This window comes from Opisthocomus hoazin, chromosome 3 (genome assembly GCF_030867145.1).
Source record: "Opisthocomus hoazin isolate bOpiHoa1 chromosome 3, bOpiHoa1.hap1, whole genome shotgun sequence".
Classification (NCBI taxonomy): domain Eukaryota; kingdom Metazoa; phylum Chordata; class Aves; order Opisthocomiformes; family Opisthocomidae; genus Opisthocomus; species Opisthocomus hoazin.
Window position 1 is genome coordinate 94611568 of NC_134416.1, and position 25476 is coordinate 94637043.

At 36.3% G+C, this 25476-nt stretch overlaps 1 protein-coding gene across 3 annotated transcripts in view; it reads left to right on the forward strand.

Moving 5' to 3' along the window:
* The window catches only part of MARCHF6 (membrane associated ring-CH-type finger 6), a 52867-nt gene that overhangs the window by 8027 nt on the left and 19364 nt on the right, over nucleotides 1-25476 (forward strand). For 2 of the 3 annotated variants that reach the window (XM_075417088.1, XM_075417086.1), the window contains exons 4-16: nucleotides 4182-4325; nucleotides 8582-8654; nucleotides 10664-10832; nucleotides 11883-12075; nucleotides 12380-12441; nucleotides 14434-14466; nucleotides 16098-16149; nucleotides 19569-19627; nucleotides 20219-20299; nucleotides 21519-21587; nucleotides 21703-21777; nucleotides 22589-22723; nucleotides 23223-23342. In XM_075417088.1, coding sequence (XP_075273203.1) covers nucleotides 4182-4325; nucleotides 8582-8654; nucleotides 10664-10832; nucleotides 11883-12075; nucleotides 12380-12441; nucleotides 14434-14466; nucleotides 16098-16149; nucleotides 19569-19627; nucleotides 20219-20299; nucleotides 21519-21587; nucleotides 21703-21777; nucleotides 22589-22723; nucleotides 23223-23342 — 1265 coding nt within the window. The remainder of the gene's footprint in view (nucleotides 1-4181; nucleotides 4326-8581; nucleotides 8655-10663; nucleotides 10833-11882; nucleotides 12076-12379; nucleotides 12442-14433; nucleotides 14467-16097; nucleotides 16150-19568; nucleotides 19628-20218; nucleotides 20300-21518; nucleotides 21588-21702; nucleotides 21778-22588; nucleotides 22724-23222; nucleotides 23343-25476) is intronic. The other variant, XM_075417087.1, reaches the window with a different exon arrangement.

Genomic DNA, 25476 nt, shown 5'->3' on the forward strand with positions numbered 1-25476 from the left:
ACATTTAGGATCTTTATTTCGTTCTAGAAGGAAGATTTACATTTTCAAAGTGCTACTGGCCAGTAACAGGAAAACTACGGATAACTTTCCATTGTATTTTATACTAATTCATAATGATCTTGTACCTGACTTCTCTGCAAATGTTTGCATGCTTCAGAAAGTGTCCACTTTTTTACCCTGTGCTGGAACTAGCTTTGAACAGGGGAGATAAACTTATGTAAACCTGCACAGCCTATTCTCATTCATTGGGAGGAAGCCCTTAGGAGACAGGGAAAGTCTTGGATCATTGCTTTGGGACCAGTTACACATTGCTGATGGTTTGTTGAGGAGGTGAGTTTGTACAGGGGTTGTACTGCCGGTGTGGGAGAGGAGAGAGGAGCAAAAGAATTTTGGGATTAGGAAGAGCCTGGTGTTTTCTCTGTATTGGTCATTTTTTCTGTTGTGCGGTTGGCACAGAGAGTGCCAGTGCTCCTGATGTTGCTACTTCTTTTTTTCTTTTTTCTTTGAGACAAGCAACAAAAGTGAAGTCTGAAACTATCCAGGTTTGCTAATGTTTGTAATTATCATTACACGTTACATTATCGTAACAACGTACAGGTATTTGAAAAGCCCCTGTTATTGCTCAGATACTGCCCTCACAAGAGCTCCTTTCTGTACTGCCCATGTCATGACTAAATATCTCTTATATCCTCTTGCAAGGGAGACTCTGTGGGCAGTATAGTTTTCATTTGAATTAAGTTTTCATACTTTGAAAAGATTGGGAAGGAGAGGTTAAATTAAAAGTGTTAGTTTGTTTTATCTCTTCACAACTTTGGTCGGAATTGCAGCATTCAGGTTCAGCAGATTGTCCCTATTGTGTGTGTCAAAGTACAGTTGTCTGATGTTTGTACTAAATAGTCTCTGAGGAAATGGGAATGATGAGAAAGCTTCCTGTAATAAACTTAAAGGTATCACTTTGGTAAGCTAGAGCATTTGGAACTTTTTTTCCATTTTCCTGTTCTGGATTCTTTTTGTCAGCTAAAATCTATTGACAGTTTCCATGAAAACTGCTGATCATTATTGTCTGCTTTCTTCCTTATTTTTTTCTAGGAGAAGGAAAATTTCTAAACACAGCCGTATGTTTTTCTTACCTTATTTGAGTTGGTGTAGTAGCACGTTTTTGCCCTGATCTGTCTGCTTTGGAGAAGCAAAATTTAATATTTGTGTTCCTCAAAACATTAGGCTTACAGGGGGCATGAGGGAAGGCTGGAATAAAAACCTGCCTCTGGAAAACAACCAGCCAAACAAAAAAACCCATCCAAATCTAGTATTCACAAATGAAATAGCAGCTACACTGCACGGTTGTGACCTGAGTATCCAAAAAGCTTTCTAGTAGTTTTCCTGTGGCCTGGACAGCTCAAAGACGTTGAACTGAAGCTATGAAAGCTCACTTATGCTCAGCCAAAACCTGTTTGAATTTCATGCTGTGACAGAAAAAAAATCTATTGCTTCAATTCGCCACTAGTAGAGAGATTTTTATTTGGAGGAACTGTGGTAAATAATGCAGGGAATTGGTTACTCAGACTGATTTACGAAGGATTACTGGGATGGGAATTTAAGGGATGGAGGAGGGACAAGGAGGACAAATGTGCGAAAGGGAATGAGGAGGATGTACACCATGGTGGCAGGGGTCAAAGTCTCAGGCCTCACAGTGGTATGTGGAGAGAAAATGGCAGTAGATGACGGACATGAGTTGGGGGATTAGCTATGGAAATCACCGGCAGCAAGCTTCAGTGCTGCGGTCTGCTTGCAACACCAGGGGTTCCTGTCGTGCTAGGAATTTTTGTATTTCACCCGCCTGAATGTTGTAGGACGTAGAAGGGCTTTATCTTATCATCACAGTGTAAAGCTTCTACCACTAGAAGTTTTATATGTTTTGAGGTGTGGCAAAGCAGGGGCAAAACATCAGTCTTCCCTCCGACCACCAGCTCCTGAAATCATCAAAAATCACCAAACTGTTAATATTTGAGGGATGTAGATTGACTTCTCTGAGTAGTAGCTGCATTCCGCATTTATGCGAATGCTCAGCTGTGATCCTAAAGGCTTTAGGAAAATGAGTATGTAGAGGTGCTAACATTTATAAGCACTTCAGCTTTGCTGAGTTAGGATGGGCATCCTTTTTTGCAATCCTCTGTGTGAGTGTTCAGTAATTGCTGAAAGATGCATTTTCTGAAAAACTTTAAACCCTCCTAACTTCCCCCTAAGAAATAAATCATTAAGGTAATGTTTTTCTTGTAGCCTCTGTTGTGGTTCCAAAGTGTTGATCAAAATATATTTTTTGGAAATGAAAAAAATAAGCATCAGAGTATCTGCTGAGTTCAATTTTGTCTGAGTGATACCATAAATGTGTAACAAATACAGACTCCAGATAGGTATTCTTTTAGCACCTTTAACAAAGGTCTGCTTGTGTCCTCTGATAATTTTCCAGAATGTTTGTTCAGCATGAGCTGAGAGATCATTAGGAAGTCTTCAGTTGGCATTTTCTATGGTACTGTCAAATTGTGTACTAAACTTGTTTCTGTAATAAGAAAATTGTAAACTGGTAAACAGAGTCAGAATATGTTTGTGTCCTGCATTCTATTTACTGCTGTATGTTCTCACAACTGCGCTTCCCTACTGTTGTTTTTTAGTCCTTTTTTTTTGTACAAATTCCTGTTCCTTCCCAGATACCTGCCAACTAAGAACCTTTGAAATTTAAAACCAGTTGCTCCTTGTCCTGTGGTTACTGTTTTGTTGTTACTTTGTGTCAAATATAAATCATGTGTTGTTGAAATACACAGAACTCTCCACATTCTTTGGCTACTTCTGCAGGGTCCCCTGCTTTTCTGTGTTCTTGAGTTCTCTTTACAACACAGAAACTTAGGGCAATATCCCTGGGGATAAAAGAGGAGGATTTTTTTTTTTTTTTTCCTGTAGAGGCTTCCTCTGAGATTAATAAAAGTATGATTAGGAGTGTAGGTAAAGGTAGCAAGAAGGTTCATTAGAGACAAGGAGGGATGCAGGTAGATTGCATGAAGCAGTATTTCTCAGTCAAAAGGATTATCCATGAGAGGGAAGTAAAACTTTTCTGTAGTAGTTCTTATAAAAATTGAGTTTCCTTATGTAGTTAACAGTGTATGAGGTTTTAAGAAATAGTCTATTAGTTGAATGTGTTAAAGTCTTCAAGCTCAGCTGTTTCCAACATAACTGTTAAACATCCAGGCAGCAATGTCTTTGTGCAACTCCTAAATGTAGTTTATTTTCTTTATTCAAATGTGTTATTAATACTGTGCATTACCACTTCTTGGCATCCGTATAATTGTGTAGAAGTTAACTAATTATAATGAAATTGTTAGAGATAGATATTTTCTAATTGTTTGCAGAAGAAGCAGCCCTGTCACTGTTTTTTCTTGGCTTCTGAGTAGGGATGGGTTTATGTAATGTATAGGTGCTTAATTTTAAAAGTCAAGAAAATTTACTATTACGAAAATGTCTGTACAGACTGAGAGATTTGCATTATGTTCTGTAATAGGAGTGAGCTAAGAAGTGTTGCATGGTATGAAATAGATACCTGTTGAAAGTAAAATCATTCTGTGTTAATTTCAATGTCTGTTGATACTTAATCAGTTTACTTCAGTTTTCCTGTCTATGCGGTGCTTTCATATTGCTGATTTTTTTTTGTGTTGTTGGCTAGCAAGTGGAATCTAAACTACCTAGCACAAAAAAACTGACGGCATGCAAAATTGCTAATTGCTCTTGTTCCTTGTGCTCTTTCCTTGAACTAGGTTTATAAATAACAGACAGGGACATCTGAGGTAGTGCTGAGTGGGAGACTGAATATAGAATCTGCTTTTTCATGCAGGCTTGGGCTTGTTTTGAGATAATCAAAGTTTACAGTTCATAAAGCTATTAAGAACTTCTCAAAGTCTAAAACTGGCATGGAGTTGATTAATTTTCCCATTCCACTCAGTACACAATGTAACAAATAACGTCATGTGAAGTTTTTTTTGTTATTTGTTTGGGGTCATCTCTTGGGAATCTAAAAAATATGCTTATTCTTCTAGTAAGCTTTTGCCAAATACAAACATTTTGTAGTTGGCAGGACTTTTACGTAAATGCTTCCTTAAAGAAAGAACTGTTTCATAAGTGCCTTTTCTACACAGTTTATTCCCCAGATATGCCTTCACGGCTTCCAATCCAAGACATCTTTGCTGGACTGGTTACAAGTATTGGCACAGCAATACGATACTGGTTTCATTATACACTTGTGGCCTTTGCATGGTTGGGAGTAGTACCTCTTACTGCATGTAAGTATTAATTTTTTGTACTGTAATACTCTTAAACGCAGGAAAATATGCCACTTTGTGCAGCAAAGTTTCGTGAGACCATTGTTGTTTTATTTAAAAAAATAATCATAAATCCAGAGACATTATTTCACTTATTTTCACTCAGAATTATAGCTATTTGACTCTTATGGCAGTAGTGCAATTCAGGAAGGTGTTAAGAGATAGGAGAAAATGCATAAAAGGGTTAAACTTCTTATTCCAATAAAAAGCCTCCTTTCAATTATCTTAAATCTACATGGAAGTTTTTATTTGATAGCATTGATTTATGTTAGGGTAGAAGAATGGCCCTGTTTTTTCTAACCATCTACAAATGAAAGTGCAATATTTTTTAGTATGAAAAGTGAAATTCCTTTACAGTCATATATAAATTGATTAGTAAAACTCCTCTTAAAAGTCTTAAACAAAGGCCTGTAAGTAGTAAAGGAATTTAACAGAGAGCACACATTTAAATTACTGTAGTATGCAGTTTGGAATTCACTTTTCAAATACAAATGGAAAGAGAACTATTGATGTTTCAATAAGCTAAAAATGTAGAGAAGATGGAAAAAGGCAAAAGAGACATAGTGTTCAGTCAAGGAAATGATTAGAAGTGCATCTTTACAAACAGTAATATACCCCTTGAACAAAAGAACAGGGAGCCAGTAAACGTACCTCCCTGGAGAGTTTCTCAATATGTTCTGTGCTTTTATTTGTAGCTGGCACTGGCTTAGTTTGACAATAGCACAATACTGGCATCAGCTGTAAAAGAGTGATCCTGTTTCTGCAGCCTGTCCTTCCTGCGCAAGAAAAAGAGTTTTTCTGGGCATGGAATAAACAAGATTTGCAAACTGCTCTGCATTAAAACTAAAAATTATTTCAAATTTCTTCCTTGTTTTTTTAGACGAATTTTGGTTTTCTGCTGTTGTCTTTCAAAATGCAAATACTGTGCATTTTTCTTTCTAAAACTTCTGAAGGACAGCAAAATCATATTCAGTAGATTAATTAAGGTAGTTGTCTTTCATAACTGTCTGGAAACATAATGATGGATTTTCAGTACTACGGAAATGTTACCAGAAGTTGCCACCTACAACTTAGTTATGTAAGACTTTTTTTTTTTTATTTACAAATGTCATGTTTAGTTTTTAATACTCATTTACTAAGCCAATATAATTGACTTACAATTTTGATTTACTAGTGACCTTTCCTATTACTTTACCTTAATTTCTGTCTCTAACATTGCACATGTACACGTGTGTATGGATTCCTTTAGGAATCAATGTGCTGTGAAGGGCAACATACTTGCACAGGCAGATATCCAGCATGGTAGAGCCATTCGGTCTAACAAACCTTGAAAAATCCATTTACTTTTGAAATTTGTCAGGATCTGTGTCGTGGATGTGATTTCATGTAGGTCTTGTCTTCTTAGTGTAAATGCCTTTAATGTAGTCTTTGATTTTCTGTAATATTTAAATACTTTTTAATGTATTCTCTTGCCTTCCCTGTTTCTGTCATATGGCTCACATAATTGTGTGTGGCTGGCTTCACAAAGAAGTGTTCTTCTCATTATTTGTATCTGGAAGAAAAAGGTGCAGCATAAAAAACTTGTCAAACGCACCAAAGGAGATATATGGTTGAACAAATCTGTCTTCCAGAATAATGTGCCAGTCCTGCAGTTATCCCCTTGTGGGTTAAATTCTACATTCTTTTGTGGTAATTTCACTTCTTTATTGCATACCCATCTTACATGGTTGAGTAAAAGGAATTTATCTCTCTGTGTATACCCTCAGTCTAATTCTAGGAGGCTCTGGTATGCTGTTAGTATTCTGTTAGTGCAAAGCATATTTACATTAGTGGATTATTAAAAAAGCCAGTTACAGAGTTTGCTGTGATCTGTTCAGAGAATTAGGATTAATTGGACCAATTTAGTCCGAAGTGGTTTTATTCTTTGTGATAATGGTATTTAGCTGCATGGTTCCTAGAGTGAAATACCCAAGGTACCTATACAGTACGTGGGGTAAGAAGGAGGTGTACACATTGGGTAAGGTGACTGTGTACACTAAGGCAGTAGGAAATGCTAGAGTGGGAGTTGGATTGTCTGGAGTGCCTCCTTTATCTCAGATCCTAGAAATCAGTGTTCACACACCATTATGGCACATGAATGTGTTTTTCTGGAGTGATTTAGTTGTCATTTTTTTAAAAAGAAAAAAAAAAGCTGAAGAGAATGGCTGTATACATGTTTCATGTAATTGTGTAGTGGTTGAAACTGTAGAGATGTGTAATAGAACTACTTCAATTGGCATGAGTAAAACATGAATGGAATTGCGTATGCGAGCACCAGAAGGACAAGCAGAAGAAGGGCTAAAAGGAGTCTTTCTTATTTGCCAAAGAGCACTGTATATGTGATTTCATTCAAATCAAGAGGGAAAACAAACAGGCTAAAGATAAGGTGTCAGGGAGATGAAGAACAAGACTGGAGTTGTAAGATACACAGATAAAGAAAATGGGAGAACAGGTGAATATTGCCTCAGACTCAAGAGGGATGAAACAAAATAATGAGGCAAAGATCCCAAATGGCATCCACTCATGAAGAGTATGAAAGGCAAGTTTAAAATCGCTTCAGAAATGCTAGTCTAGAAGAATCCAAGAAATATGATGAGGATTTACTAGCTGGTGTTTATTTTCTTTAGTGTTGTCCACAAGAGATCCTGTCCAGACCACTTTGACATATGTTTCATAATGCTTGTATGAGACTGAGCAAGTGAAATCTGTGAGGAAAAATAGCTTGCTTAGAGATGTTTGCTTAGAGATTTTGTGTAATAAAATCCCCTTCCTGTTCCACAAAATCTCACAGTGAGTTTTGTTACACTGGTTTCCTACCAGTGTGGTGTAATCAGAAGTTAGAAGGCTTGTGTTCTTTGACCTTTTCAGCCTGGCAGAGTTCACAGTGGTATCTCGCCCCTTTGAAGTTCCCCCACCGTGTAGCTAGATGGTAGATGAGGCAAACTGTCGAAACCCACTGGCAGCAGAGGATCAGTATCATCTGGCTAAATTTGATTCAATGCCTGTTCAGTATAAAATGTGTAAACAGTACTGACTACATTGAGACTGAATGTTTTCATTAGATCAGCTACAGCCATTGTTTCTTTTGTGTTCTAACTTACTCTAGACCTTTGAATTTCATAGTATTATTTTGTATTATTTTCTATCCAATGTCCAGACTTCAGCCAGAGGGGTGGATTGCACTGGGGATGTGAGTGTTAGCTTCTTCCAAGTGCTGTATTATCTCTTATATAAAAGACAAGCATAAACAGTAGACCTTTTGGGCACTTCTGGTGGATTGATTCATGAGCGATGTAGAAACATAAACTTTCTATAAGTTCCACACAGGCTTAACCAAGAGGTAATAACTGAGCTATTTATTCTAGGTCACAGAAACCACAGTGTGTCAGTATATACTCGCCTACCTATGCCTGCTTAGAGAGTGGACTGAGAATCTTAAGAATTGCATTTCTGCGTATGGGCGCCTTGATTCATCCCTCATCCAGTTCTGAGTGTCTGTGTCATCCTGCTGTGGATCTGAACCGAATTTTCTGAAGTAGACTATATGCCCTGATAACCTACTTCTAAGATTATGTGACTGAGGAGTTGTGGCAAAAAGCCAACATTAACTAGCATCAAGTATTAATCTGTAAAACAGTTATTAAAAATGGATAATGAAATTATGACACTCCTTGCTACAAGATACCATAATACCAAAAGTTTATACAGGTTCAAAGTATGATTGAACAAATTAATAGGGGAAAAAATCCATCAAGGATTAATTAGCACTGAGATATTATAGAACAGGAACTGAGCTGCTTTGCATGAAGCATATGAGAAGGTACTGAGAAAGTATTGCTGCAAGTATATTTAACTGGTTTCCATATTCTTCCTTAGGCATCTGTTGGTATGACCAGTGCTGGAGACAGGTCTAGGTGAATCTTGGGTCTAACCTAGTATGGCAATTCTTACGCTTTGAATGTATACTTTTATCAATAATGTTCACCTAAAATAAACATAGCTTTGTTCCACATAGTTGTATATGGTCTTGAGTTCTGTTAGTTTACTGAAGGTTGAGATGTTTTTCCTTGTCATAAATTTAGTTAGGACACCAGGTGAAAAGAGGGTACTTATGGTCCTTTCCAAGTGAGACTATAACGAAAATCAAATTTATATCACCCTTCTGTTTCTTCATGCAGGTCGTATCTACAAGTGCTTGTTTACTGGCTCTGTGAGCTCACTACTGACACTGCCATTAGATATTCTGTCAACGTAAGTACTTAAACAGTTTGATACAAATAACTTTTCTAGTCAGATTACTGTTAAAATGGTTGCTTTGGAACTTAGTGTCCCTTTCTTCCAGTTATGCAGGTTACCTTCCATCATCTTACACAAGCAGCTGCTCTTACCCTTTGCATAACAAGATCTATAGCCAACAGTATTACAGTAGAAATCACTTCACTTTGAAGTTCTGTTATTCAGGATCTTTGGAGATGGAAAACTGACTTTAGAAAATGGGCCCTGGTTAATGAAGATTTGGTTTTGATGTCAAGAAAACTTACGCTGTGTGATTACACTTAGTAATTTAAAAAACTGATTTCCTACAGTTTAAATCAGATGCCAGATAGTAGAATATTAATATATATTGCTGGTAATGTTAATGTCACATTCTGTTTGCTCTGTTACATTTTTGTATTTTGAATTTAATTTTATCCATACTGAGTCTTTTATGTGATAGAAATTTATTTCTTTTCATCGGATTGCCTTCTAGCTGACAATTAGATTTTCCTGCTACAATCCCCATATGCTATTGAGTATTGTCTATCTTTCTTTTAAATCAGTTTTACTTAGAGAATCAATAAATACCAAGACAACAGAGTTTCAGGCTGTTTCTTACTTTTTTCGTTATCTTGAACCTGAGGAACTGAAACTCAGTTTGAGTAGAATCAGTTGCACATCAAGTAAATTTTTAATGAATGTCCTGTGCGGTTCAGCTAAGTCATCTTAGTTGGGTTATTTGATTTGAGACATCAGGTCAAGTTACATTTAATTAATTTTTATAAATGGAGAGAGAGGCTTGCTTGAGATTAATAACAGTATTTTTCCTGTTATCTCCCAATAGTGTAGATTTTATTTTTATTTTTCTGAGAAGAATCTGAAACAACTGAATTGAGAGCACTGCTTCTCTTGTCTTTTACAGTCTAGGGAGAAAATGAAGGACTCAAGTATGTGTCAGCTTTTAATGGCACGTGAAGCTGTGCTTTGACATGTATTTCTTTGATGGAGTCAATTTCAATAGCATCTTGTGTCATCTTTTCATTTTGGATTTCTTGTCCCCATGGTATTCACAGTGCTGTCCAGGCAGAAGTGTTTGTGCAGTTGCATGGAGAGCAAGACTCATACTTCTTTGGGGATGGCAGAGTCCTATGGCAGCATATTTCTGACTTCTTTTAAAGAATGTATTGTAATTGGTTAGTTTCCTGAGCAAATTTGCTGTAGTCAAGGAGTAGCTCAAGGCTGGAAACAAGTGGGAGGGGATGCCTGGAAATAGGGATGAGGGTTGCTTTAGCAGATTTAAGTACTGCTTGCATTGCATGAAACCCTAATTTCAGCTGGCTAACTGAACTTTGTTTTGCTGCTGCTTTACAGTTATGTATGACTTGATAGATCAGGATTTTTAAAGTATAGAGATATTATCTGGGCAGAAGACTGCCTGAAACATAGAGCAGTTAAAGGCAAACCCTGCAGTTTCATACTTTTGGTTAGGGTAGCTCAGCAGATAGAATGTTTTCAGTGGACTGGATATTATGCATCCAGCCATTTAAAGAGACCTTTCACTGTAGCAGATCATTTACTTAGCAACTATGGTGTTTCCATTGCTATTCTTGAAGATTGCTTTTCCTGAACTGCTCTTGAGGCTTTTCTTCATATTGAGTCAGATCCTGTTTTGCAGGAATATTTATGTTTAAACAGTAGTAATTTCACAAACCAAACCAGAGGGAAATAAACCTTTTCCAAATTGGTGTTTATCTTGGCACATAAAACCATTTATACACAGGTACATACAGCCTTCCTACAAGAAGCCTGCTTTGAACAGATTTTTAAAAATTAATTAAAAATTATGTCTAGATACTTTCTTCACATAGATACACTAATAAATTCAGTATATTTGTTGATTTGGACTAGGAGGATCTGTTTGTGGTGGTTAAGAACAAGTAAGTTTAGTCTTATTAGCAAAATTAATTTGTTGTTAATGTGGGTTTTTTTTCTTTCTTTAACAGGGAGAACTTACTGGCTGACTGTTTGCAGGGCTGTTTTGTAGTAACATGCACCCTGTGTGCATTTATCAGCCTTGTTTGGTTACGTGAACAGATTGTCCATGGAGGAGCACCACAGTGGTTGGAACAAAATCAGCAACAGCCACTCAATGGTGTTGGTCAACAAAATGAGGTAAAGTTTAACTGCTCAGTAGTTCATGATAAATTTAGAAAATAGGTTTTTGTGAATAAATACATTATTAGAACCCAACAGTAATGTAATTTTACTGCAGGGTATCTTCTGTTTGTACATTAGCAGAAGTTGAACATGTGTTCCTGTATAAACTCAGTGACACAGTGTTACATTTTTGAAGCTCTGTAATATGGAATATTAATGGATTTGTTATAGTATAATTTTTGTAAGGTAACTTTAACGTTGTTTAGCTTCTTATATCTGTATCTTTACACTTTAAGTTAATTTTGTGCATATAAAGCTGAATTGTTAGCCGCAGTCAATGAAGATGCAGCTTGATTTTGTTTTGTCTTTGTCATAAGCATTTGTGTCGTTCATGAGCTAACAATTCACTGTTCGCAAAGCAGTTGGAGGCTTTGTTGAAACTTCTGAAGTTGGAGCTTCTCTGCACTCCCCCCACGTCCTAACACACACACCTGCATGCTTTAGTGCTTACAGGAGCCTCCTGGTCAGGAGAAGGGATGACATAAGCAATATGTGCAGAGGGGGGAAATAATTAAAATTTGGTATTATTTTGTAATAAATGTCAATTTTTTAAAGACAGAGATAGTCTTTAAACACCAGATCTGGGTGGTGTTTGTTTTTTGGTTTGATTTTTTTATTTTGTTTTGTTTTGGTTTGTTTTTTTTTACTGTAAGTGTGATCAACTACTAGAATAGGTTGCTTAGAGGTTGTGAAGTCTCCGTCTCTGGAGTTACTCAGAAACCAACTGGAAACAGCGCTGAGCAACCTGCTGTAGCTGACCCTGCTTTGAGTAGGTGGGTTGACTAGATGATCTCTAGAGGCCCTTTCCAACCTCAGCTGCTGTGTGAAGAAGTCTGAATGTTTCTCTTCCTCTTTTAAAAAGGCTTAGTGGTCCCAAATTTGATGCTTATCTAACAAAAATACATTATTAACATTTTTTTTAATGCTATTCGTTCTTCCTATATGCAGGATAAAAGTATGGAGAGGTTGATGAATTTAACTGAACACTAAATTCTGTTTCTACAGGCTCAGGCTGTTGTAAATGGAGGTGTTGAAAATGCTGTGCTTGATCAACCTGCTAACGCAGCTGCTGAGAATGTAGTTGTAGGTGAGAACCCTGAAATTCAAGAAGAACAAGTAGATGAAGAGGAGGAAGATAACGAAGATGAAGAAGATGCTGTAGTAGAAGATGCAGCAGATGCAAACAATGGAGCACAAGGTAACAGGTGACTCAAAACAGTAATGTTCTAGTTCATTTAAATATAAATTAAACCATTGAAAATAGAACTGTCATAATTCAAGCCAGCTGCATGAATTCCCACTTCAGCTTATTTATCTTGCTTTTGCACATTTCATACGTTTCTTTTGAGTGCTGAAGCATTTGCTTTCTGGAAAGCTGTCAGCGGTTATGAGTTGAATGTTATGCACTAAAGTCTTTTTGTTCATTTAAAACATAGCGTGGAGTGCTTACATCATGTTTTGGGTGAGTCTAACAGCTGTAAAAATGGACATTGTCTCCTCAGATGACATGAACTGGAATGCCTTGGAGTGGGATCGAGCAGCAGAAGAGCTTACTTGGGAGCGAGTGAGTAAGAATCATTTTCTTGAATAATTCAGACTCAAAATGGTTTGTAGTATTGCTGTGTTAAAATCCATTTGGGATAGATTTGGATACTGTTGTCTAGTGTGAAAGCTATCACTAAGAGGCTTTAGTGACCTAAAAATGTCATTGCATTAAAACGAAAGTGGTGTGGTGCTACTTGTTAACTATCAAAAATGTATTTCTTTGATTTGAAATATGGTAGCAGCTTAAAACATGTTGTAGCACAGACTCTTCTGAAGTCTTACACTTGGCCGGGTTGCAAAATGAATTGCAGCTTGCATTAAGGATGCTAGGACAGATCAGGGACATGTAGGTGTTGCACTATATATAGTTTAATGCTTAATTTTTGTATTCATGGAAGCATTGAAGAAAAGAGAGAACCAGAACTTTTTTTTAATTTACGCATTTGCAAAAGACAAATGTGTTTCTTAAAAAATGATGGAGCATTTAATGTAACATTGCTTCTGTTTTGTTTATGGATCACAAATTCCGTAATTAGAGCATGAGATGCATGTACGCTGTATTCAGAGTGGTGTAGAGACTCAAGAACTAGTTTATTGTAGATGTTTTAGAAGTAGCCAACATCTGAGTTCAAAGCTCACCACATGCAGCAAAATCTGCCTGAAGGTAGGTACAGCATCTTCATGTGATTTACCAGTGTCACTGGTGCCCATGGCAGACAGTTGTAAAGCTAGTCACTGTATTCCTCAGCTGTGGTACGGTTGTTGCCTTGATTGCAGTGTAGTAGAAATACAGTTTTCATCATGAAGGACAGGTCTTGATTTTTGTATCTAGTGAAAAATTCTTAGTTTGTTTTGAAAGATTATTAGTGAAAGAGGGCATACATAAATTCAGGTTTCTGAATCATTCTAGTATGTATCTCAAGATGAGTGTTGTTGTATTTCTGAACCTAGTTTATGTGCTGGGAAAAGTTGACATACTCCTGATTGAGAATATTTTGATGCCTCTCCATGAATATAGAAATCAGTTTCAGCAAACTCTTACGACCGTTTCCAATCCCATGTGCTGGCATAGGCAATAGACATCTAGCTGACATTCAGTATCAAAAGTGGGGTAGGCTTTTCTGCTATTTATTTTGTGAAAATAACAGGCAAGCTTTCTGAATTTTCAAAAATATTTGCATCTTGGTTTACTTTGTGAAATATGTGCAATTTTATCTCGGAATTTGGTGCAAAATCCTGCTACAAAATGGCCTTGAACTTGGTACTTTACAGCGGTAATTGTGGAGTAGGAGTGTCTGGATTGAAATAGGAAGAAATCCTTGAAGTGGGGGGAAAGGAGAGATTTATTTTTTTTTAATAGATGCTCTATTTTTGGCTGTCCTCTGGAGGTTTCCTGTAACAGCTATGCAGCATGATGGAAGATTTGTTTCCTGTCTTCCCTAGCTGTAAATCAGTTTTGTTCTAAACTTAATAATGTACAGTGTAGCAACATTATCCTGTTTCTAATTGCTTTTATACATTGAAGGTAAAATATTAACCTTTGACTTTTCTCAGTGCAACATAAACTGATACTTTGCAGTCAGGCAGCAAAAAAAAAAAATTGCTCTTTCATTTTAATATTGAGTGGTTTAAACATGGTTTTAAATAACAGTTCAGTTACTAAAATCTTTTGTAAATAAATCTTTGTCAGTCTTCAAAGTCTTGGAGAGAAATAGTCTGTAAATTGATTATATATTTGGTTTGCCATATATAAATACATGCATATTAAGATACTCCATATATATATCACTGCCGTTGATCAGCTGAGTTTACTGTGTTGAACAAGCACTTAATTTCTGTCTGTATCTTTAAGAATTTATGTCCAGATTCTGTTGGTTGAGCAATAAAAAAGCATTTGACCGTATTGGACATTAAAAGTTGATGTGAAAGAGGCTTCTGTGAAGCTTATTTTGGATGCATATTGCTTAGTTTTTCTGATGAGTAAATAAAATTAACTTTCTTATCTTCACAGATGCTTGGACTTGATGGATCTCTGGTTTTTTTAGTAAGTAAAATCGTGTATTTCAAGAATTTCTATAGAAGGCCTTTTTTAAAGTAAATTTTTTTAAGATTACATCATTCTATTAATAAAATAGTCCCTATTTTCATATGATATATATTCTTTGAAAAGACTTTTGTATGATGTCATGCTCAAGCAAACTGTCTTTTTCAGGAGTTTCACAGAATAGAGTTGTGTGTGTGGCATGAAAGTGGAATTTCTTAAAAGACATAGGATCGCATACTCCACTGTAAATAAAAACTAGACCCTTTTAAAAAACATACACTGAAAATACCTATCCATTCTAGCCTTAAGTTTTGATCTTTATGATTAAAAGAGTGTCCTCATTCAGACTTCTCTGATTTGCCCTAATGCCACCAGATTTGAAATTTAAGATCTTCAGTTACGTTAGTTGACTTTATTTGAGTTTGGGTTTTTTTGTTCCTCCGTAGAATTTTTCCCCTCTTGAATATTATTTTAACTGATATGAGTATCAAATCTTTCTTTAAAATCTCCACGATAGTCAGTCTATCTTGTGGAGCACATATCTTTTTAAATTGTTTCCAAAAATCTGTATGATTACAATAATTTAGCAAAGCACTCCTAAAAAGGCTATTGGCTTTTAACACTTGTCTGTGGGTGAACCAGCGTTGAGATCTCCCTGACAGACTCTTACATATATAATGTATATCTTCTAGTGGGCTTTTTCATAGCTTGTTTGAGGGCCTCTCTCTGCTGCCCATCCTACCTGATTGCTGGAGATGTCTAGCTCTGACTTCAGGGACGGGGAAGGGAGAGTGCAAAGAGTCGGTGGCAGCAAAACTCTAGCCCATCACACCTATGTTCATTGGGTATCATCTGCCAGATCACTTAAGAAAAGTAGTTTATATTTTAAAGGGAGGGGAAAAAAGCTCCATGCTTTCTTCCAGCAGTATAAATTTTACTTTATTTAATGTGTAAAATAATTCTTAAATGTGAATGTGTTTGTTAGATTCTGTAGTGGGTAAATGTCCCATATCTGAAATAAAATCTCATTTTAATGTAACATCTCACGTTTAAAATACTGTAGCTTATTATGTTATTAGTGATTGACCTTAAATATTAATATTAAAAGAATTAAAATTCAAGTTTACTTATGGCTGAGTTCACATCTTAGCTAAAAGCAGTATTAAAAAAATAGAGACGTGCTGTCATTTCTAGAATGAGAACTGTCAGTTTTGTTAACGGGTTTCTTGTGACAAAGTTTACTTGTTAAAAGTTCAGATGAACATTTTCTCGTTTATAAAACAAACATCCGCATACATTTCATGTAATTGTTTTTAAGGGTGGAACTATTTATACTGATTTTAAAATAAAAGCTTATTTTTACAAAGTGAGAGTGTTAATGCAAATGTAAGTGCTCTTATCTAGATAAATGTCCATGAATTTAAACAGATGCTTTCATAATCTGTCCTGCATATTTTGATCTTGGTATTAGAGCAAATTTCTTGGCTCTAACATAAGATGTGCAAGTTCTGGTAATAATAGGCTGTTTAAATAAAAAGTTTAGATACAAAAGTAAGGTCATTTATTTAAATAACTGATATTTATGTACTTTTTCCTTGTCTTCCTCCCTCCTTCCCCTATAATCCTTATAGGAACATGTCTTTTGGGTGGTATCTTTAAACACGTTGTTCATACTTGTGTTTGGTAAGTATCATTTGCCCTTAGGTTTTTAAGAGATTCTTCTTTCTGAAGTGATAATGCAGGTTAATTTTAAGGCTGTTCTCTCAGAATACATGAATTTGACATCTATAAAATGGAACCACAAACAAACTGGGAATATGGATAATAAATCTTTATTGCTTCCAGTTTTGTCATTTTAATTCCTTTATGCGAATAGGTTTTAAATAGGAAATCTACCAAAAGCTTAATGATGTCAGCCAAAGCACAGAAAATAATATTTGTTTGGAATACTGTTAAGTTAAAGAAGGAACCCCCTGGAATTTAATTTATGAGCAAATGCAGTACTTCTAGGAATGTCTAGGATTTTTTTTTTCACCTTACAGTTTTTGCTAGATACACTTCAATCAATTTTTTCATCAGGAATTCACTTTTGGAGCTCAAGTTTGGGAGGGAAGAGGGCATGCAAGAATGTAGCTGACTCTGTAGAGCTGTCCAATATACTTTCATTTTGTGTGTCCAGAAGTACTATGGAACAACTTTCCTTAGTTCATGCAATTTCGACTTAAATTTTAGAAGATAGTAAATTCTAATCAGTGGTGTGTTTTACTTTATTTTCCTTTCTGCTTCCTGTAGATGCTGAAGCTGAACTGCAATTTTAAATGTTTTAAAAACTCTTTCTGTTTCTAGTGCAAGACAGAAATACTTCTGTGTTCTGATTCCATGTATAGATAGTGCTAGGAAAATTTCTTGGACATAAACTTGTCACAGCTTAAAAAAAAAATTAAAAAACCCCCCAAATTGTATGTGTGTGCTTCTTGATCATTTGAACCCTGAAAGAAAAGGGTAAAATGCCTACCTTAGTGTAAATAGCAGTAAGCTTCCCCTTGAGAGTTTCTGGAATGCCTATTTCATATTTACTCCTTTTAATATGTAGGGTAAATTTGCATTTCCACGCTGGTTTTACTGCAGAAAGGGAGGTAACAAATTTAGATTTTTTTTTTTTTTTAAGGCCCTCCTGAGAGGCCTTAGACTGTTATTCAGATTCTTTTTGTTTGTTTGTACCTTACACCTGTTGAATGACAGGAGAATAGCAGCTCTTCCCTATGCCTCAATTTTGCCTGTTTCTCTGCAAATCTCTGCAATTTCTCTGCCTGTTTCTTCTTTTGCATTATGGTGCTCAAGCTCATTAGTGTTGTTAATTTGACAGAAGTGTGTGCAGAAGCAGCAGTATTTTAGTGACAAGATAGAGCCTTTTATACACTTGAAGAGATACTGGACACAAAGTTTCACTTGCTCTGAATTACTAGTTTAGAAAGGGATTGGTTATGTTGCTTTCATTTTTTGAGTGGTCTTTCTTGGCCAAAGAGCTGGAGTTTTAAAAACTGAAGTTGTACTGTAAATAAGAAATTTTTGCTGGCAAAGTGAAGCACACAATACAGAACCAGTGAGTTGAGAGTTTAGTGACTGAAATTAATCAGCAGTTCAAAAGAAAATAAAAAGAATTATCATGTATATTTAATTCACAAAACCTGTAACTGTTCTAATAAGAGTTGGAAAATACTTGAATTATTTCTTATTGATAATTAATCTCTTTTAATCTGTAGTTATCAGAAGTCAATTAGGTTTTTAGCAGCTATAAAATTTAGGCTTTTTTAATTAGTAGAGAAGAACAATGAAGTTTCTAAATTCTTTATTTAAATTCAATAATAAGTAAGAAAAGAATAATTAATAACGTTGTCAGAGAGATGTGTTTTCTAGGTGTTCTTTAGAAGTGGGAAACGAACAAGTAGAGAAGAGAAGGGAAATGACTCTCCCAAGCAAGCGAGCAGGAACTTAATTTGTGCCTTTCAGGCCTATTTTCACTATCTTTCCCACTAGGTAATACTGCCTAATTTACAGCTGCCTAATCTCTAGTTATTTGTAATTACAGTCCTGGTGAGTTCAGATGTCACAGGAGGTAATTCCTAGAAGATAAGCCAGAAGGAAAGCATTTGGAACCTTAATTACTGGTCCAGAAATTCTCCTATGGTGTTCTTTTAGACAAGTTAATTAACTTCAAGTTAATTCATATTTTCTATAGCTCATTTTAGTACTCACAGAAGAGTTTGTACTCCTTCATGTTTTTTATTAAAAGGGATTTATTAGAAATTCTCTTTTAAGTGAAGTTATTTGAAAAACATGATAAACTGTACACTATAATCTCATAAAACACTGTCAAAAAGATATGATGTTGAAGTCATGAGTCTGATGTCTGTAGTAGTTGTGAATGTGATTTTTTTTTTTTTTTTTTTTTAATCTCACTTTTCTTTATCTTGCTCTTACTGGCCAGGAAGAGCTCAAGTTATCCCTTTATCTTTTACACTTTTTTCTATTGCCCGTGACTGATGCTTTCTTTGAAAGGGACATAAATGAAAACTTTCTGATCATTGATTAGGGTAATACAAGTCCTGCTAAATCTTTTCCCTTTTTTTTTTTTTTACATGTTGGTCATAACGGAAATGAGGAGGAGAGATAAAATCATTAGGCTTTTTATTTGAGGGGATGCTTAGTCTACAATGGTCCCCAGAGTTGGATTATCATGATACAGTGAAGGCAACATAGGTGAAAATAAAAGCTTGCAGTTACTGCAGCCCTTTTACTTCCTGTTGACTCCCTCTGCCCGTAGGAAAGTGATGTTGAATTCTGTAGTTTGTCCTAGCTTGCTTAGAAGACCAGGGAGTGAGCTAAAGCAACTACTTCCTCCTGTTGCAAATACACAGGTGTCCAAAAATGGGGAAGGTGCTGTGTTTTTTAATTAAAATTCCTACTGAGACCTCAGAATTGGCAAGAGTGAGTTCTCAGGGATTAGGACAATTCTTAATACATTAATTTAAAGTAAAACACTTCTCAGTTGCTCCTCATTCCTTCTCTGGAACATCGTCTTTCTCCCCCTCATCTTCTCTTCCCTTTGCAAATTTCTTCAGGGCTTGCATTTTTCACAGTATTCTTAAGAATTAAAGGCCTAAACCCGAAACCTTGCTAAAGTAAGTCTCATCTGACCAAGATGTAAAATGGCAGCTGAAGTCTTTTAGTGTGTAGGAAAGAATGAATATACAGAACAGATTCTTACAGCAGTCTGAGACCAATACCACCCTAGTATCCAAGACTGAAAAAGTGAATTAATTTACACACAGAAAGATGAACTAAGAAGGAAAAGACTGTCCTCTGATTCTGTGTAGTTTTATATTGTTTGTAGTCTTTCAGTGTGAATTCTGATCTGATTTTCAATGTTTGTAAAATTACAGAAGTACAACACTTGCAAATATTTGCCCAGAAAGTAACTTTTTTTTGTTGTTTTCACAAAATTGATAAGTAGAATAATTACCGTGTTAAAACACACGTCCTGCTTTATTTAGCAGTTTTCATGGCCTTTTTTTCCCCTTCTTTCTACTTATGTTATGCAGCATTTTGTCCGTACCACATTGGTCACTTCTCCATTGTTGGCCTGGGCTTTGAAGAATATGTAAGTACTGTTTTATAATTTCAAAATTTAAAAAAATGATGCTATATATTGAAACACAGTATTTTTGTAGCATCCTTCCACTTTTATTTGTGATTGCAAAAGTAACCTGGACCATGTCTTATTTTTTTTCCTAAACCTTTTTAATGTGTGATTAAAAATGTTTTCCCATTCTTTCCCACTTACTCTGGTATTTATGTTTTAAGTGAGGTTTCCTCCTTTTACAAAAAAAATGCATACTTTTTAAGTCTCTTGTTCCTCGTGTACGTTTTTAGTTTGCGTACTGAGTAATTTTCCTAGTTGATGATGATAGGTAGTGAAAGCCAGGAGGTAGTGTGAGGTGACACTTTTTGTTTCCTCTATATAGGAATATCATGTTTGAAGAACACAGTTGTTAGACTTTTCCAGTAAATGTAAACATTTTCTGCTCTTGATGGAGATACCAAAAAAGTAGCAGATGATTAAAGCATGTAAAAACTAAAGAAACTTGTTATTCTTCTCGAAGAGCTGAGATTCAGAATTCGTCTTAATTACATAAAAGGGAGATGTAATCTTTTAAGAGGCTGATAAATTTTCCCTTTGTTTCCACTCCAGGTTCAAGCATCTCACTTTGAAGGCCTGATTACAACTATAGTCGGATATGTTCTGCTAGCAGTGACTCTCATTGTTTGTCATGTATCCTTTTGTCAGTAGTTACCTCGTTCAGATTTTACATGTAAATCATTTTTCCAGCTATATTTTGAGGAGGCACAGACATGATGCAGATGCAATTAATTTATCATTTTGCTCTTCTGGTGAAATCAGTAGAAAAAGTCTCTTCTGTTCTTGGACATTTAAAAGTTTTCAGTGTGACTGCATTCTTCAGAAGACTTGCACATGTTGAACAACACAGTCATAGGCTTTATGCTTGCTTGAAGGCCTCCAACTAAATTCCGAAGGTCTGTCTGAGAAGATCAGTGTACAACCATTGTCTTTTCCTCACTGTCCTTAAGCTATTGCTGTGGGGTACTTAGTTGCAGCAGAAAGAGAAATGGGATTATGAAAATATGTAGGGTACGATGGTAAATTTATTCACATTTTTTTGATCCTGCCAGATCTTTAGAGTGCGGATTGTTTCAGTTTCTCTTTTATGTCTCTGAACTACTGACAACTTGCAGCAAGGATTTCTTTCAGGTGATAACCTTCATTATTACTAAGAAAGTTTAAGTAACAGCAGGGTCCTGAAAGCTAGAAGGATTTGGTCACGAGTAGTCTGCATTTTAGCTGTATGTTTTTAAAGGGACTACACCAAGTTCAGTTTGAAAGAATAAACATTTGTTAGCAGTTTTGTGTTCAAGGGTACACAAAGCCGACATCAACTTTAGACCACACTATACCAATGTGCAGTGGAAATGTGGTAAAACAGTTGATCAGCATGTCTCTATTTTGCCTCCTAAAAGAAGACAAAACAAAACCCTGAAACTGTAATATGCATCCAGATTTTCTTGTAAAAGGTGAGAATTTGTTTCAGACTACATGAAAAGGAAAGCTGCCATTTAAGGGAGGCCTTTAATTTTGAAACTTGCTTACTCATGGCAGACTTTTTCAAAGGCAATTCTTTGTTTCTTGAGAAAATTTTTGGATGCTTAATTTAAGAAGGATGATAGTATTATTATTTATCTATTAATTTATTTTAGACGCATGTTTGGAGGGGTTATCCAGCACATCAGATTGTGACTTCCAGAGTCACAGCCAATTTTGGAAATAGAACCCTGATAAAACACATACTTCCTATTTCACTTCTGTCTTTGATAAAGTTTCCTGTTGCTAAAAGCCCCATAATATAGTGTTTCATATGAATGAAACTATGTTATAAAGTATTTTTCAGTATTATTTTCTTGACAAAACTATTCAGGGTTTGGCAGCACTTGTTAAATTCCAGCGATCACGTCGTTTATTAGGAGTTTGCTATATTGTTGTCAAGGTAATACTATTTTTTTGTGTGTGTCGAAAAACCCTCTCAATTTAAGCTTACATCATAATTTTCTTAGCAATTTTTGTTAATCTAGTGATTTGTTGGTTTCTCTTTTTTCCTAAAGGTTTCCTTATTAGTGGTCGTTGAAATTGGTGTGTTTCCTCTCATCTGTGGCTGGTGGCTGGATATATGCTCTTTGGTAAAAATGGAAATAAATGGAATCTTTTTTAATGATATTTATAGTTAAGGGGAAAAAAGTTCTGGTGAGAAGAATTGTTGATACGGGTTTGACAGCACTCTTCTGTTTTTCTAAACATAGTGTCTCCAGAGGGAAATGTTTTTAAGTACTGCTTAATGCTAATTTTGTTTTCCTTTATGTTACTAAATTAACATGCTGTTGTTAAAATAATAAGATCCTAATCCTTTTTGCTGCATTTACAAGACCACTGTGGTAATGAACTTACTTGTAGGCAAACTTGTGTGCTGAATAAACTTCTTTATATAGCCATCTTATGTGAAATGGTAATGCCTTCATATTTTAATAGTTGTACAATCTCTTTCTGTTTGAACAAGATACATGCTGTGTTTGCTTGGAAATGAGAAAATTGTTTTTCAGGACAGAAAAACTGTCTAAGTGATTAATTTCAAGTGGAGAAAATTAATTTCTTCTAGCCTTGGTAGAAATAGAATTTTCTTTAATGGAAAAAGTATTTGCTTCCATCACGGCGTCACTTTGTTTGAACTGATTTGTAACTTATGTAGGCCATGTTAGTGTTTGAGTTGACTTCTTTCTTCCTTCTGTCAGAAGAAAGAAATTGATCTTTTTTTGCTGTTCTTATTGTAAATTCCCTTTTTTTTCCTAATTAAATGCTATAATTATTTATATGTTAGCGGGAGGCAGACATTTGAATTAAATGCCTAGTAGTATATGTGAACTAGGGTAAACAAAATGAGTCACTTGTGGAGGTTTGCCAAACTTTATTTGTATTTGTTTACTATTTACCTTCTAGGAGATGTTTGATGCCACTTTGAAAGACAGAGAATTGAGCTTTCAGTCTGCCCCAGGTACCACAATGTTTCTGCACTGGTTAGTTGGAATGGTTTACGTCTTTTATTTTGCATCCTTCATTCTTTTACTGAGAGAGGTAAGTCTATAAGAACACAACTGGTATGTAACATAGTTAGAGAAGCTTGTGTGATGAACTGTTAGTTAAAATCTTTCATGTGTGGGTATTGCTGCTACTGTGTTTTCTGTGTGTATATTTGAATTCAGCCTTATGTAAAAGTGGCCACACTAGTACTTACTGCAGTGGAAAATGGTGATTTAGAGTATATTTTACTTAGAGATTTTTATTTTACAGAGAGTCCTTAAACATGGGTCTTGTCTTCAAGTGAATCTATATATATTTCAGTTGTTTGATTGATTAATACTTCAAAATTAAGCTTATAGTTGGTTATTGCTTCTCTACTTCTCTATGATAATGTTCCTTTGTTCTGTTTCTGTACCATTTTGTTGGCCCTTGTTCAACAAATATCCCTGTTATGTTCAAAATTTACTTGCTACAGCAGTGTTACGCAAAATGAAAAATAAAGAATACAAAGATAATTTTCTCTTCATATATTGTTTTCTGTTTCCTGCTTCAGGTATTGAGACCTGGTGTCTTATGGTTTCTCAGGAATTTGAACGATCCAGACTTTAATCCTGTGCAGGAAATGATTCACTTGCCCATTTACAGACATCTCAGGAGGTTTATCTTATCAGTGGTAAGTACTTCCCTCACAAATTTCTTTATCTGGAAAGAAAATTTCATACCTTAGTTCCCATACATGCTGTGGTGTATTTAAGGAAAAACATTTTCAGCATGAAGGTGATTAGACACTGGAACAAGTTGCCAACAGAATCTACGTCTTTGGAGATATTCAGATCTCAACTGGGTAAGGTTCTGAGCAACCTGATGTAACTGGATCTGCTCAGCAGGGGGTTGGGATGGTTCACTTCTGGAGGTCCCTTCCAAAACAGTTTTTTCTGTGATACCTTCTTATGCAAAATCACAGGAAATGTTGGTGTATTCGGACAACAGGTGTTTATTATTGTGAATATTGTAAATTCATCTCTTTCACGATGGTCTTAGTTACAAGTTTTGTGTCCAGTTCACCTAAAGTAGTGCAGCAGAGGTAGAGTAACTTTCTAGTTACGTTTTGGATTGGATTGTGTTTACCTAGCCAGTGGTGTCTGTTTCCAGATTATCATTGTGAGATATTGAAAACAGTGAAAGTTTTTTGCTTGTTTGTCAGAAGTTTGCCTAGCATGCAGTAAGGGAAGGGCCTTGGGCTGTCTTTGACATAAATGTCACATCAACTGTGAAAACTGATATACCAGAAACATTATTATTTGACATACTGTATTAATACAGCTGAAGTGCGTTGAGCAGTGAAAGCTCATAGAGAGATCTTGGTTCTGTTAGAGTGCCCTTCAGTACATGAGAGCAGCTGACCTGTCCACCTTTCAGAATATTTTCTCCTTAGTTGATGGTAATGCTTTAGCTGCCTGAAACTTTGTCACAGCAAGTGGCCCAAATAGAAGCAAAGACGTGCTTGTTACTAAAGGTATTAGAGATACATTCTCAGGCTCTGTTGGAACCGGTGGTTACTTGGAACTTCACCTTTTTGATTTGCTTAGCTAATTAATTCAGAACTTTTACCAGCCTTGTGCTAGAATGTGGGACCTAGAATGGCAATCATTTACAGCTTACCATTTCAAAAAAGAAGTCACTTTTCAAATTGTGTTTCTTTCTCAATATTTTTAAGAAGTTTCTTGTGCAGAACATATATTAAGTTTCAGGAAGAATGAGATTTGATTTTTCTTTTTTACGTAAACACCTTTTTTTTTTTTTTGCATATTTAGTCTCTATTGGTGCATTTATATGAAGTGTAAGAATGTGTTTAAAAAGTACTTGATTTTTCATCTGGTTCCTTCAGGAACAGGATTTATAAAATGGCATGATCTTCATGCAACTGATCTCCCCTACTAAATTTTGATCTTTCAGACAATTTAAATTGCGAGGGAATAAAAACGGAAAGATCTTTTGAGGCTTCCCCAAGTTGCTTGAAAACTCAGCTGCTGAGAAAAGAGAGGAATCCAAAATAGTGATCCCAGTGCCAGGGGAGGGGGAAGACAGTGGAACTGTCTGCCATGATTCTGACTGTCAGCTGGCCAGTCAGTGCTTATTCAGCCGCAGTCCTGTTTGGCGAGGGCATCGCAGCGTGCCGGCCAGCCTGGGATGGAGTGCAGTCGCTTCATAGCGGCCCGTGCCCTTCGGCGCTTCGGAGTGGTCACTGTAACAGCGTTGCTGGAGGTGTCTTGGCTGTGGCTGGACAGTGCTTGCACAGCATCAAGGCTTCTCCTCTTTCCTGCTCTGCCCTGCTCCCTCACCGCTCCAGCGAGTGCACTGGGGGCTGGGAGGGGGTGTACCTGGGACACCTGGCCCAAACTGACTAAAAGGGTGTTCCATACCATATGACATCACGCTAAGCAGTAAGAGCTGTGGGAAGGGAGGAGGAAGGGGGGGACGCTCAAGGGTATGGTGTTTGTCTTCCTGAGCAACTGTTAACATGCACTGAGGCCCTGCTTTCCAGGGAGTTGCTAATCGTCTGTCTGCTGGTGGGAAGCAGTGACGTAATTCCCCTCTTGTTTTGCTTGCATGCACAGCTTTTGCTTTCTCTATTAACCTGCCATTATCTCAATCCACAAGTCTTCTTGCCTTCCTTCTATTTTCTCCCCACTCAGCCAGAGAGGGGAGTGAGTGAGCAGCTGGGTAGATGTTTGGCCCTTAGCCAGGGCTAATCCACCATGCATGGGAAACATGAGAGAGGGGGGTGGGAAACCAGGGTCGGTTGT